General features: G+C 38.8%; 1 protein-coding gene across 2 annotated transcripts in view; it reads right to left on the bottom strand.

Annotated features, from left to right (window-relative positions):
• iqca1 (IQ motif containing with AAA domain 1) overlaps positions 1-15,134 on the bottom strand; it is a 56,666-nt gene extending 41,532 nt beyond the window's left edge. Inside the window, exons 1-8 of one of the 2 annotated variants that reach the window (XM_052130500.1) lie at positions 15,001-15,134; positions 11,930-12,257; positions 11,516-11,635; positions 10,650-10,838; positions 9,038-9,109; positions 8,667-8,869; positions 1,442-1,526; positions 800-931 (exon numbers count right to left, since the gene is read on the bottom strand). In XM_052130500.1, coding sequence (XP_051986460.1) covers positions 800-931; positions 1,442-1,526; positions 8,667-8,869; positions 9,038-9,109; positions 10,650-10,838; positions 11,516-11,635; positions 11,930-12,257; positions 15,001-15,011 — 1,140 coding nt within the window. In that variant the 5' untranslated portion in view covers positions 15,012-15,134. Of the gene's footprint in view, positions 1-799; positions 932-1,441; positions 1,527-8,666; positions 8,870-9,037; positions 9,110-10,649; positions 10,842-11,515; positions 11,636-11,929; positions 12,258-15,000 lie in introns of both variants that reach the window. The other variant, XM_052130499.1, reaches the window with a different exon arrangement.
• Positions 15,135-15,359: the final 225 nt, after the last annotated feature.

Below are 15,359 nucleotides of genomic sequence, written 5' to 3' on the forward strand. Positions count from 1 at the left end.
AAAAGATTGCTGTTGGCCATGCCTGGGCATTAATACATTACTTGTCCCTGAATTTATCTTAACTCTTATTTTGCTCTGTAGACAACACACCCTAATAGGAACAGAGGAAATTTGGAGGTCATAGCAGAGAACACATAATCTGTCCCTATGAGTTACAAGAGGAAGAGTTTTGAATAGGGGGGCAAGAGGATATCAAGGGTGCAGCAAAACCTTGGTGGAACACTGTAGGAACGCCTTGCTGAAATTACAGATATTTCCAGAGACAGTGGATATTTTTATCAAAATAACATCTTAAACTATTGTGCCTTGAACAGACCCCAGGCAACCTATAACTGTTCTCTAGATACTCAGGCTTTTATGGTGCATTTTAAATAATTATTATTTTAGATAATATATTATTTAAATTAATAATTATGCATGAGAATTAGGGTTTGCTACGACTAGTCAACTAATCTAATAGTTTTGCCACTAGTTAAAGTGCATGTCGACCAAGTTTATCCAAAAAATATTTGACAACTAATGACAAATTATATACCCAAAATTGTAATCACATTACTTTGCTAATTACTTTATCAATTTTAACAATTACTTTTACGTTATCACATTCCAAATTACATAAACTATTGAAATTGTAAAAGTGAGTTAATCCATTGGTACTGCCTTTCATTGTCACTGAGTTGAATAATTTTTAAACATGTACCAAGTCAGTTGATTTAATTCTGCAGATACAGATACTTCAAAAAGCTTTTATTGATTTCTAGATTGCAATTTTGATTCTTTTGTATGATGTGGCACCCACCTCTGTTTCTCCTTTCCCCTTTTTTCCTTTCATCTTTCCTTTCTTCTCTTTCCGGTCATTCCCTGTTTTGTCCTTCTCTGCCTTTGATTTTTTCTTCTCCCTCTCTTCTTTAGCAGCAAGGTCAGCAGCAACCTTTAAAACATATAATATCCATTAAAATGCAGTATCATTCTTGTGTGAAGTGTAAAGAAAAAACACTGTCTGTAATTGAGATATTTTAGGCATCTTCAAGTACTATAGATATACAAGTTATTATAATAAAAAAATTTTTTTATAAGAATTTTAAAATATAACATTATTATTTTTTAAATGCATAATCAACAGCCGAAGTGGAACAAACACTGGGTCAAATATTGTATTGGTATTACTTCCTATTAGCAGTTGCCAGATGAATTTGCTCCAAAATACTGTAAAGTTTAATTGAACACACTACACAATGACTTTGACAAAATATATGAGATATTTCTTCCTTTTAAAAATCGATTAGCCTATGTATTTTGCTATTCTAAGTTCATTGCATTTTACTTTTTGCATTTAGCATTGCATTTTCCTTACTATTCGTGACCCAAACCGAACAGACCTGCCTGTTTTGAACAACTGATCTAGACTATCTGTGTTCTCCTTTTCACTGTGATCAATAACCTGCTCTGGTGTCTTCTGAGCAAATATGGAAGCAGATCCTCCATCCTCCGCATTTGGAAAGTCAGGAAACTTCCCTGTGGCATCTCTGAAACACAAAACATTAAATAATTATAACAATATAATACATATTAAACATTTGAAACTATCTGATATTTTGCATTAGAACAAAGTGTAAGGTAAATTCTAGATTACCAGACACTGTGGCATGGTCCAGAATAAAGGATAAAGATAACACCCCCCCCTCCAAAATTATCTCAAATATTTTTTTGAAATGAGGTAACACAGACTTTATGTCTGTGTGAACATATAGGTAAATAAATCAGCTTGTGTGAACAAAGGCAAATCAATCATATTTGAACTGTGAACTTCACACATGGGGAGGTTACATTAGCCAGGTCCAGCGCTGACACTCAGTGGAGTTTGGGCAGGTTTACAATAACAGGGTAAATGTGTCAGTCAGGGCCAAGTCGGAGCTCTCTGTTCTGGCAACTTAATCAGTAGCACACAACCAAAACTCAGTTCTAATGCAGTAGCACACATTGAAAGTAGTACTGCTCTGACAATGCGGGATTGGATTTCACTAAATCATTTGGTTAATCACTAGAACCGGAGAAAAAAAATATTACATCTTAATAGATTATTTACTTTAAATAGATATTAACTTACTTTTTCCTCAACAGGAAACCTCAATTAACAGTTTGTACAAACTGTTGCGTGGTAAGTGTAGCAACATATATGACAAAATTTTGAACAACAATTTTATATAAAATTATATATATACATATATATATATATATATATATATATATATATATATATATATATATATATATTAGAAATGTCCCAGAGCAACCCAGAAAGCAATGGTCTCAAATTCACAAGTCTCAACGAGCCTCTCAAATTTGCAGATGACAGAACAAAAATTACATAAATATATTTTTTTTATGCTTTTTTCTATGTCTTGGCATATTTCCAATTTTTGTTTGTCAATAGCGCTGTTTGGTTATTTTGAATACCATACCTGGGTTATGTGCTGGAGAACGTTATGCAGAATTATTCTCTCGGAAAAATTCTGATGTAAACAATGGATATTCCTTCATTATTTCTCTGACTTGTCACATTTAGTCATATCTGACTAAAAGTACAATCGTTGTTATGTACTGAACGCTTGCCACAGAAAGTTTACTCATTAGTGACATATTGGATTTATCTGTTGCTTGATATTTCATAATGAAGGTATGAAAAACAGCAACAGCACACACAAATCAGGAAATTAGTGAATCACATGTTATTGTTCCACCATTATAATATTTCACATGTGATGAGGTTTGATGAGTGAAAATGATTATACTTTTATTAGTCCCATCTTTATGCCATTCAAACATAAATATGCCCTTAAAAAGGTATTTCTCTGACAAGGTTTCTCATTTATTCACTGAGAAATAAAATTCCTGCTATGGGACTGTGTCTGAGTATTGAACTTGAGTGATTCACCTGCAGCGGTACCTTTGTAAAGATTTGTACATCTTTAAAGCTGTAAATTAGAGCTGTCAATCGATTAACATTTTTATCAAATTAATTACATGGTATGCCGATTAATTAATCAAATTCATCACAGTTAATCACATAAAAATATTTGCAGAGAAAGCCCTATGAATGATGAAATATTTATAAATAGTTACAAATTTTATTATAATTACAACTATTTTTTTTCCTTTTTTTAAATAATTTGGGAGATGTGCAAAGGATTATGGGTGATTGAAGGCCTCGAATGATACACCTGATGCATCCTCCAAAATATGGCAAATGAAAGCTGTGAAACGATGCTGCCTGACAAATGTCCTCACATTTGAGATGGCCTTCGATGGTGCTTGATTACGTGGCTTCCAATATATCCAGCCTAACGAGGCTGCAGAATTCTGATTGAGAAGCATCCTATGTAAGCTGTGCATTGCCTAAACTGCTGGAGTTTTGCTTACTGCCCCCTGGAGAAAACAGGTGGTGCTTCAATTGCTTCAATGGTAGGAATATTCCTTATTATAGTCTCGAGACATAATTAAATGCTTAAATGTTTTTAACACATTATTTTTTCTATAATTAATCACACTGAATTAACACATTAAATTGACAGCCCCACTGTAAATCTGTAAATATACTTAATTTTAAATGCTGTAAATAAATTGATATTGTGTGTTTCAGTGTATATCCAAACCAACAAAACTATATGTGTAAAAATTAAGAACAAATATCTACATCTTTAGTGTGGTGGAAAATTGAATAATCATAAAGTATATAATATACTGTAGGTTAGCTCTCTTCAACTTGATTGTGTCTTCCTGGAGATGTTTGTGTTACAGTATACTATGTGTCTGCCTGCCTGTTTAACTACTCCATTGCACATTAATCTCTTCTACTTCATTTGCACATGGAAACCAAAATACTTTACCTTGCAGGTCCTGACATGGTATCCCATACATCCCTTATACAACCAGCAGGGGCCCCAGCAAGGTCACTTAAAGGGGCCAGAGAGGGGTCCCTAAACAGAGACAAAGCTACCACCTTGTGTTGTCCAACTGAGATGACTTATGACTGTTGTCTCCGCACTAATGGGCAGCAGCATGCAGTGACAGGCTGTAAATCAGGCTGGAATGCGCAAATCAGCCCAGTCTCACTCTACACGATGCACACACTAAATAGCACAAGCATTAACTTAGCATAAACAGCCCTGGGTAAAAGTGACCAACGCTTAGCCTGATTACATTCCAGCCTCTGCACAAAAGGAAAGGACGAAACAGGTCAGGAATGCACTTTACAATTAGTGAAATAATGGCTTGACTGGACGGAATTGGAGTGAAAGCTCTTGTGAATGTGGAGGCAAATTAGCAGATTAGCTAAAGGAGATACTGGTGAAGGGGAAGTCCAAGAGGTAGTAGTTTAGGTGATTCTGGGGCTGAATACGGAATGGCATACTACCTTACTACTCATACTATTTCTGCCATAGACTCATTTAGTGGGTAGTTTTTTATAGGTAGTATGCCATTCCAAACTACGCTGAGGCAGACGTAGACTTCTCTTTTTATTTCAGTGGAAAATATAACACATATGATTGACCTTTTGCCCAACACACACTCATAATGACACTTCCTTTAAGTTAATTATTTAAAACCAAAACGCCCACTTTGTTCCATTGCCTACATTACCAAAACATCATCACTTGTCTGTATTTTAAATACCGTTTCAAATAATTCCTGAGAATTTCAATACTTTATCCAGCGCTATATTTTAAAATGAAATGAATTAAATATTATGTCTTCATTTACCCATAGATTAATTAATTAATTTGTCTACTGTTGGACACAAAGGAAGTTTTCAGAATGTCCGAATTATAGATCAAAAACTTAGAAACGCACTATAAATTATCGCAAAAATAATTTGTGCACTGTATTCCGGATATTCAAATCCCATGTGATGGCTTTGTGTGAGGAACAGATCCAAATGTAAGCCTTTATACACAGATCAGTGTCCCCATCTACCGCAATACTCAAATCCTAGTCTCCTCACATTTCAAAATTCTAAATGATCAGAGCCCATCTGAAGGCGTAGCCTACAAGGTTAGCATTGAATAGCATAATGCAGCGGTCCCATAGACATTCTATTGACTGTACTAGGAAGGAGACAAGATGACGTTATTTTTGAATGGATGTGTCACGATCCCTTGTTGTCTGCCCCGTGTTTTCTGTTTCACTCATCACTGATCACGCTCCATGTCACGTTTTCCTTGTTGTCTGCCCCGTGTTTCACTGTCCCTGTATAAACTACACTTCCCTTCATTCCCGATCCTCTTCACTGCCGCCTCTGTGTTATTGTCCGCACCTGTTTGTTATTTTGTCATTATCGTGTCCGTTTATTTAAACCCCGCTGTTTTCCCTTTCCTTTGACGATCGTTGTTATGTTTCACGTTCATGCCGTTGTTCTCTCGCTGTTCCCCTGGTTCGTTCGAGGTTTACCCTGCCCTTCGTTAATGTTCACTGTCTGTTCTACCTGCTGTGTGTTCTTTTGTGTTTGAGTAAATTTTTCCCATCGTGGACTTTTCTTTGTGTTTTTGCTCATGTGTTACTTTCAATAAACCGCTTTTGGATCCTAACCACCCGTCTGCCTTCTCCTGACTTCACACATCCATAACAGAACGATCAACCAAACTATGGATCCAGCAGTTCAGCAAGCAAACTACCAGCTGCTCGGCCTAAAGCAAGAGGACCGACCGATGGAGGACCACATCCGTGACTTCCTTGACCTGGTGAATGTCTCGGACTTAACATTTTTATCGAATTAATTACATGGTATGCCGATTAATTAATCAAATTCATCACAGTTAATCACATATAAATATTTGCAGAGAAAGCCCTATGAATGATGAAATATTTATAAATAGTTACAAATTTTATTATAATTACAACTATTTTTTTTCCTTTTTTTAAATAATTTGGGAGATGTGCAAAGGATTATGGGTGATTGAAGGCCTCGAATGATACACCTGATGCATCCTCCAAAATATGGCAAATGAAAGCCGCGAAACGATGCTGCCTGACAAATGTCCTCACAATTGAGATGGCCTTCGATGGTGCTTGATTACGTGGCTTCCGTTATATCCAGCCTAACGAGGCTGCAGAATTCTGATTGAGAAGCACCCTATGTAAGTTGTGCATTGCCTAAACTGCTGGAGTTTTGCTTACTGCCCCCTGGAGAAAACAGGTGGTGCTTCAATTGCTTCAATGGTAGGAATATTCCTTATTATAGTCTCGAGACATAATTAAATGCTTAAATGTTTTTAACACATTATTTTTTATATAATTAATCACACTGAATTAACACATTAAATTGACAGCCCTACTGTAAATCTGTAAATATACTTTAATTTTAAATGCTGTAAATAAATTGATATTGTGTGTTTCAGTGTATATCCAAACCAACAAAACTATATGTGTAAAAATTAAGAACAAATATCTACATCGCTGTTCCCCTGGTTCGTTCGAGGTTTACCCTGCCCTTCGTTAATGTTCACTGTCTGTTCTACCCGCTGTGTGTTCTTTTGTGTTTGAGTAAATTTTTCCCATCGTGGACTTTTCTTTGTGTTTTTGCTCATGTGTTACTTTCAATAAACCGCTTTTGGATCCTAACCACCCGTCTGCCTTCTCCTGACTTCACACATCCATAACAGAACGATCAACCAAACTATGGATCCAGCGGTTCAGCAAGCAAACTACCGGCTGCTCGGCCTAAAGCAAGAGGACCGACCGATGAAGGACCACATCCGCGACTTCCTTGACCTGGTGAATGTCTCGGACTTAACATTTTTATCGAATTAATTACATGGTATGCCGATTAATTAATCCCGGACTCTGCCCTGGTGGTCTTCTTCAGGGGCAATTTGAATAATTCAATCAAGGAGCGGTTGCCACCAGCAACGCGCGACTGGACACTCTGTAACTTCATGGAGGCGACTTTACTGGTCTGCGACTCGCCGTTCACCGTGGGCGTTGCTGAGGAGGACCCTACCTCTCCATCCACGGCGGTGACTCTCCAGTCGTCCTCAGCCCTCCCTTTCACGCTAGCCCCACCGGTTAGTGAGCAAACCCCCACGCCAGTCACCTTCCATGAGCCAGTGCGGTCAACTTCGTCTGCCCGGAGGAGGAAGAGAAGACGGTTGCCCCGGTCTGCGAGCCAGAGACCACGCCTGCCCCGGTTTGAGAGCCAGAGCCCACGCCTGCCCCGGTCTGCGAGCCAGAGCCCACCCCTGCCCCGGTCTGCGAGCCAGGGCTCCGCCTCTCGAGCCTTCCAGGACTCCGCCTCCCAAGTCTCTCGAGCCTTCCAGGACTCCTCCTCCCGAGCCTCCCAGGGCTCTGCCTCCCGAGCCTCGAGCCTCCCAGGGCTCTGCCTCTCAAGCCTCCCAGGGCTCCTCCTCTTGAGCCTCCCGAGCATTCCAAGGCTCCGCCTTCCGAGCCTCCCAGGGCTCCTCCTCTCGAGCCTCCCGAGCATTCCAGGGCTCCACCTTCCGAGCCTCCCAGGGCTCTGCCTCTCAAGTCTCTCGAGCCTTCCAGGGCTCTGCCTTCTGAGCCTCCCAGGGCTCTGCCTCTCAAGTCTCTCGAGCCACCCAGGGCTCCGCCTCTCAAGTCTCTCAAGCCACCCAAGGCTCTGCCTCTCGAGCCTTCCAGGGCTCCGCCTCTCGAGCCTCTCAAGCCTTCCAGGACTCCGCCTCCCGAGCCTCCCTCGGCTCCGCCTCCCAAGCCTCCTTCGGTGCCGCCACCCAAGTTCTGTTTCACTCATCACTGATCACGCTCCATGTCACGTTTTCCTTGTTGTCCGCCCCGTGTTTCACTGTCCCTGTATAAACTACACTTCCCTTCATTCCCGATCCTCTTCACTGCCGCCTCTGTGTTATTGTCCGCACCTGTTTGTTATTTTGTCATTATCGTGTCTGTTTATTTAAACCCCACTGTTTTCCCTTTCCTTTGTCGATCGTTGTTATGTTTCTCGTTCATGCCGAATGAAAGCTTTGACATCAATGAAGTGCCATTGGCTCTTGTAACTAACTGCAACATTCTAATGTTTGGATGTATATTTCTGAAATAGATGTGACTGCCTTCACAGAGAAGACGACTTTCAGCGATTAAAACCTTACATTACTGTTCCTCTAATGGAGATGTTGGATCTGTTCCAAAACCTATTGAGCTTCCTTCAGAGGCAGAAAAGGTGCAATCAATGACTGTTCCAAAAAAGTAGGTATCTCAATTATTTTCCCTCTTAAGATATCTCATTTTGGCAAATTTCAAAGGTAGCATTGTATGTATCCTTGCCCGGCTAGGTGATCCCAGAATGTACCGTGATGGACGAACGAGATAAATTTCCATTATAAATATACTTATAATCAATTAAATCCTGATAGTATAGTTTAAAAATTTTTATACCATGGAAAACTGACTATTTTTCCCAAAATGTGTGTTTACTATGTGTTTTTATGCTCAATAGGATATTGCGTTCATCTCACGTCACAGATTGAGTCCTGCGTGCTGCGTGAGGAGCACTTTTTGAATGATGCATGGTGATGCCGCCAAATTAGAGCATTGCTCTAAAAAAAGCATTTCAGCTGATACTGTAATTCAGTTGTCTGCCTAAAAACTATTTATTTTTGTTTCCGTGGCTCAGTTCTATTTGCTGTATAACTTACCGGCACTCAATAAACCACTGGCGTATTTGTTCTTGCAGGGTTTCCTTAATATCTGGGCCATCCACAGACCACACTGACTCCTTGATGCTGACCAGTGCTCTCTGGTACTCAGCCTCATACTCTTCCTGCACCACATGTCTGCTGCTTACCACCTGCTGGGCATGCTGTTGGGCAAGGCTTGGCGTAGGTTTCTGGGCTGGTATCTGGAAACAGGGGACCAATTGACAACAGATGGGAAAACTTACAACAAAGGGTTCAAAAAGTTCAGAATGTGGTTTGACCAAGAATAACAGAAGAGAAGAACCCTGTGTACTTCATGACAGGACTTGCTTTTCACAAAAAGTACATTGGCAGATCATCCCATTGTTTACCATTCCCAGAAATATCATCTCCTCTAGACGTTCCTTGTTGACCCTCTTCCTGTCTCGATACCCCCGCCACACCTACAGGTTGGAGCAAAAACACATGATCATAGCAGGCGAGACAGAAAACTGAGGACACACCAGAAACTATACTATCAGCGTCACTTTAACATCAAGAATATATATCTGCTCTGTGTTATCTGGTTATAGCTATCCACAGTCTTCTCACATTCACTGTGGACTTTGAGAGGGGAATCTACAATAGCCGAAATTCCAATCTGACAAATTGAATTTAATTGTTTAATTTGTCATCGAGGATGTGAGGAGGTTCATATTTTGATAACCTTAATGTAAGGGAAAATTCATCTCAAAGCTTGGCCTATATTTCATATCCCACAAACGCAGGCAAGGATTTTAAATGATTTCCCAATTGCTTTCAAGATTGTCCTCCATTTTAGTATGAGAGACACTGATGCTAAAACAACAAAAGTAATCTGAAGAGAGAGGATTATGTCTCCACATTTTCAAATCACAGAAATCTGCTTTGCTGTGAGCTACAGAATGAGAGGGATGGGAGGATTTGACCTTCTGAAAGCAGCCCAGTAGTGTGAGAGCCCAAAATCTCAGTTTATCACCTCTTGCAAACACATGCACATTCAAACACATTAGAAAATCTCAGTTTATCACCTTTTGCAAACACATGCACATTCAAACACATTAGAAAATGCCCATTTGATGATCTATTTACTCATGAGCTACAATGCTGAAGCTCTTCATTGACCCTCAAGAAAGTATTCTAGCAGTTCTTTTATGTTGTACCATTTCTCTCAGCAATGTCGGTTTCACACCTGCACTATACAAAACTTTAGATCTCCAGAATCATATCTGCTATTTCTTTCAAGCAACATCAATGTCTGGTTTCACAAACCGAAGCGAACACTCACTCAAAAAGACGTCAGGATACATGAGCTCAGATTTCATGATTAGGATGGCAATGATAAAGAACACCTAAAATTCAGGAATGCTTTCCGTTTCCCGTCACTCAGCACCAATCTCCCTCCTTCTGCCAAAGGGCCTGCTACCACATTATCCCGACACATGAGTTGGACATATATCTTTTATGCTTGGGTGGGATCGCATGACATTCTTAGTCCTTTGTGAGAAGACAAATGTCAAATATGACAACTGATGACTGTCATAGGAGATGGCCTGACCTCATCATTTGAGTTCATGCACAGGCTGGGCTGCAGTCATGCCGTCCCCAATGTATGATGCCTTGGTGCTAAAAAAACAACTGACATTTTTTAGATGACATATTTATTGTTATAATGTTATGATATATTTATAGCCTTGCATACAGGGACCATAACACAGTTACCGGTAATTTAATTTCCCCAAAAGCCAGTTTGTATGCTCTGATGACATGGAATTTGTGCTCATTGCTTTTATTGATGAAAACCTGTGACATGCGTTTATGCATTATAATATCTATTACCTCACACTGCATTGATAGTTTGAACACCGATTACTTGATTTTCCAATTTCATACCCACTCATGCAATGCATTAGTGATATCATTGGACTACTAACTCGCTGTTGATAATCAAGTACTGCCTGATACCTTCTGAATGCAGGTGGCTGCCTGGTCAGGGTTTAGCATGCTAGAGCTAGAACTATCCCCCTGCTGCCTTCTCTGTTCCTCCTGCCAAATCTTCTTCATGAAGTGAGCTCTCAGTCTCCCTTGACGTGCTCGCTCGCTGACCTGCAGCAAATGCACAGCCCGCTCCAATGACATGGACTGAACGGTCACCTGCTAAACCAGACACACCTGAAATCACTGTGTTTAGTACAACAGCACAACACATAACATATAGTTAATTCAGTGTGATTAATTATATATAAAATAGCAAGGTCATGGAATTGTTATTTGAGGGGATTTTTTTTAGCAAATATTTATGTATGCGATTAATTTCAATTAATTCTATAAAGTAATAGGCATACCATGTGATTGACAGCCCTAATATATATATATGTATATATAATAAATTTCAGGGTGGGACAGGTTGTCACATGGAATTAAAATGCTTTAAATGTATATAATTATTGATATTTGTTGACCAAAATGAATGAATTCATGAATTTTTTGTGTTTCATAATTACTTTCCTGTTTAAATTCTGCTTTTTATTAGCTGTGACATCTTACCCGATGTAGTGTTACAACATGCCTTGCTACTGGGGCATGATGTCACAAAACATCAACATGTGTTCAATGAACATTATATTCTTGCTTGGGTAATAAGGGTGGAAATGTTTAGAAGCTTTTTTGTAGCCAAGACAAAGCTATGTGTGTATACATAATGTGACTCAAAAATAAATCAACCTGGAAAAAATACACTGTAGTAAAAAAGTTTGACAACTAGCCGCAGACTAATTTATTTTTTAAGACATTTCATTGAAGTGTTTTACACAAACCTTTGTTACACTCACCGTTTTATGTTCTTGTTGTCCTCCTTTAGCCAAAATATGAGACAACATCTTCTGCCTCTCTTTCAGTGCCCTCATCCTCTCCCTCACAAAATAATGTGGAATAGGCACCTCAAGATCCTCCTAAAAATAAGATATAAACTATTTTTAGCTATTACAGCCCTGAATAGAGTAGGTCATACTGTATGTGAAAAATATTATTTTTGGTGCACAGGAGAACCCAATTAGCAGCATCCACTAAATGCAGAGAAAAATTAGGCTTAGCAAGCTAAATTCCACTTTGAAATTGAGCACTTAAATCTTGACCAAGCACAAATCTCCCAAATTACCTCTAGGCCTACCCCCCACTGAATCTACAACCAGAAGATAACAAAACATGTAACAGTGTATTGTATTCAGTGTTGTTATCTCACTCACAGGTATCATCTTAAAGTCCTGCAATATGTCATCAAAGTAGTGAAACTCTGAATATTCCAGCTCCACCATCTCATTCTTGAGTTCAACCAGTCGTCCCATCACCCCCTCAAGAACCTGACGAACAACCCGTCTCTTCTGAGGGTGAACAATCTGATCATACACCTCTTCCAGGGCATGGAATATCTTCAGGTAGCGTAAGTAGAAAGTGGCCAGTGTCTGAAAAACCTGCAGGCGGTCCTTTTGAGGATCGAGCTGCATTGTGGGATGCTCATCCTCTAAAAGGTTCTCCAAGGCTCCCTGAGCAGCAGCCCACTCTCGGCCATATGAACTGGGTGAAAGAAAGGAATTACATAAATGAGATAATAGTATTTTTACACTTTAAATCTCAGATACTGAAACAGTTATTTTCTTCTAGCTTCTGTTCTAGGTTAAAGAGTGTGGATAAAACATATATTACGTGTCTGTCCTTACAGACTGTGCATGGCCTTATATTTATCCCGGCAGAGAGCCAGGATCATGCTGCAGGTACCAGGAAGAGATCGGTGTCTCTAGAGCTGCATTTAAATACAATTCAAATGTTTTTTGTCAAGTAGTGTCTCTGCATTTAAGTGACAAGGCACCATTATCACTTGTTTATTTGCACAGTTTAAGCTTGCTTGGTACTGGCCCTGTTTACTCCCATAAAATTAAGTTAAGTTAAGTTTAAACTCTAGCCTAAAACTAATTTTAACCATGTAAGTCTAAACCCTTACCCAATCCCTAACCATGATTTTAATAGTAAAATCACTGTTGTGTACCCTGAATAAAGAGAAACATCAGGGTTTCGGATAAGAATTCTTATAATTTTTTCTTAAGATAACACCCTAACATAAAACCTAAATTACAGGTTATTGTCATTTGTATAGCATAAACAAAAATATAATGAGTAACAAAGTTTGTTCACAGCATTTACTTTCTAAAATTAAGTGCTGGATAGGAGGCTTGCTAAAATGTGCAGCCTAATCTCATAAACACTATGAGACTGTGGCAACATTTTTGCAAAACGAAATTACGTGCTTCATTACACATTTCACAGCAGTTTCCTGGGGAAATGTCCAGTGGGGGGCACCAAAAGCAAGTAAAATGGTGTTGTAATAAGACAAGGTTTTTAAGGTGAATATTAGATGGAGGTTTTAATGAGTAAAAAGCCTCTATAACCTAAAATTGTAACCTAAACCTAACCAATAGTGTTCTAAATGCAAATGAGAGGTGAACAAAACAGACATCCTTACCCTTTACCACCGCCTAATCCTAACCTATAGTGTAATACAAGCAAATGAGAGGTAAAGAAAACAGACATCCTTATCCTAAACCAACAACTTAACTATAGTGTGGAAAAGGCAAATGCCACATGAATAGGACATTTTCTGAAACAACCACGTAATTTTGTGTCACAAATTGTTAAACATTAAAATCTAGTGTTAATTTCACCAGGAAACTGTAGTGAAACGTGGAACTTGGCACGCAAAAGTTTGCAAAAATGTAGTTATAGTAACATTCATTCTATGAGACTAGATTGAAAGTTTGATGGTTGTATTGTATCAATTTGAAATTCAGTTTGTTGATTGGATAGTCTGCAGGAATACTTGTTAACAGTCCTAATTACACCTGTCGAGACCACTTGCCCTCTGGGAAAGCTTTTCCAGTCCTCAATTTTAAGATCCTCAAGCCAAAATTAGCACTTCTGTGAACTTTTTTAGCACTGACATTGCAACTGATTGTGATAAACTCAAGAACATGTGTCAAATTCACCATAGTCAGCATATCAAGCCAAATAATGAAAGAAATCCTTTAAAAATATATAATTTCTTCACTTTTAATTCTGTAAAAATAAATCTGCATAGAATCCACAGATGTCCTCTGACATTTTTGACTCTCTTGCACGTGGGTGCTCCTTTTGTAATTGCTGAAAGAGTTCATGCTAGGGTGAAACCACCTTCTTTTCTTATTCTCAGAGGGACATACAGTATTGTTCCCCACTGGGCATTAGCACTGGCAAGAACTATACTCAAATTGTAGGGAAGGCAAAATCAAAGGAGGGGATGGGAAAGTTAGAGCTGGAGGAGTGGGGCCTGGGGAGGAGCTGTGGGCAGAGGTTTGGTGGTTGTAAAAGAAAATTTACAATAAAATAGAGGGGTGCCTCTTAGAATATCTTATATATGCCTGTAGACAACAAAGGCAACAATACTACAAGTCACTAGAAAACTAAAGTAACCAAAAGGTTTCTGCTGACATCAATGCTTTATAATGAGATGAGGAAAATTCCCTTGCTGATGTAGCCTAATTTTTTATTATTAAACTTAAAAGACCTTAATGAAAAGCTCTGCTTTAGAAAACTAATAGGGTAACAGCAAATAGCATGCCTCCACCTACACCAAAGCTAATTTGAATGGCTCCTGTTTGAGGACAAAAACACTGGTCCTCAGGCTGGATGTTGTCATAGGAACTGCAATACAATGTGGACTTTCTCCTTGTAGCTGGTTGTCCCCAAACTTATGTTTACAGAAAGCACTTTCCTTTTTAAAGAATTGTTCCCTTTATTATCATTTTAAGATAGTATAAAAACGTCAATACTTTACAATAAGGTTATATTCATTAACATATGTTAACTACATTAATTAACATGTGCTAACAATGAACAATAGACCTATTTTAATATCAATTGGTTAATGTAAATGTCAACATAGTATAATACATTTTTCAAATTACAAGTTGTATGTTAACATTACGTAATGTATTATGCACTAACATGATCAAGCAATTTTGTATATTGTATATTGTTAGTTGATAATACCTATTTAACAATGTTACAAAATGGAACCTTATTGTAAAATGTAACCTCAAAAACGATTCTACAGGTCTTGAATTAACAGTAGTTTAGGGTGTACATGACACACAATTCCACGTTTCTTACACAGACATTAGGCCTACACGGGTTTCGTTCATTATGAAGATTAGAATGCTTTTTGGCATCACATCAACATTCCCGTTTCGCAGTGAGTGCACAAGGCAAAAGGGCAGTTATTACTCACCTGTGCGACATCCTTGGAGTGAATCCACGCGTTTACAGATTATCTTAAATGTATTTGAAAATCAGAGGAAAAACGTATAATCCAGCAAATATCTTTCCTATAAAAAATTGAAAGCCGCCGCTTTTGGATTAAAGTTTAAGCGAGTAAAAACAAGCATCCAAAAAGCATTCAAGCAGTAGGTCTTCATTTGATTTCATTAGTTAAGTATTTCTAATTAGAGTTGGTCTAGTCTCGCGCCGGACAGGCAGCAGCACACCGCGGTTCGCGCTGCGCTTCTGACAGCTGCCATGGCAACGAGATCAATGCCTCTTCACTGCGCTGGTAAATAAGACTTCTCTATCCGCGCTGCTGAGAAAGGA

This window comes from Xyrauchen texanus, chromosome 7 (assembly GCF_025860055.1).
Source record: "Xyrauchen texanus isolate HMW12.3.18 chromosome 7, RBS_HiC_50CHRs, whole genome shotgun sequence".
NCBI classification, from domain to species: Eukaryota; Metazoa; Chordata; class Actinopteri; order Cypriniformes; family Catostomidae; genus Xyrauchen; species Xyrauchen texanus.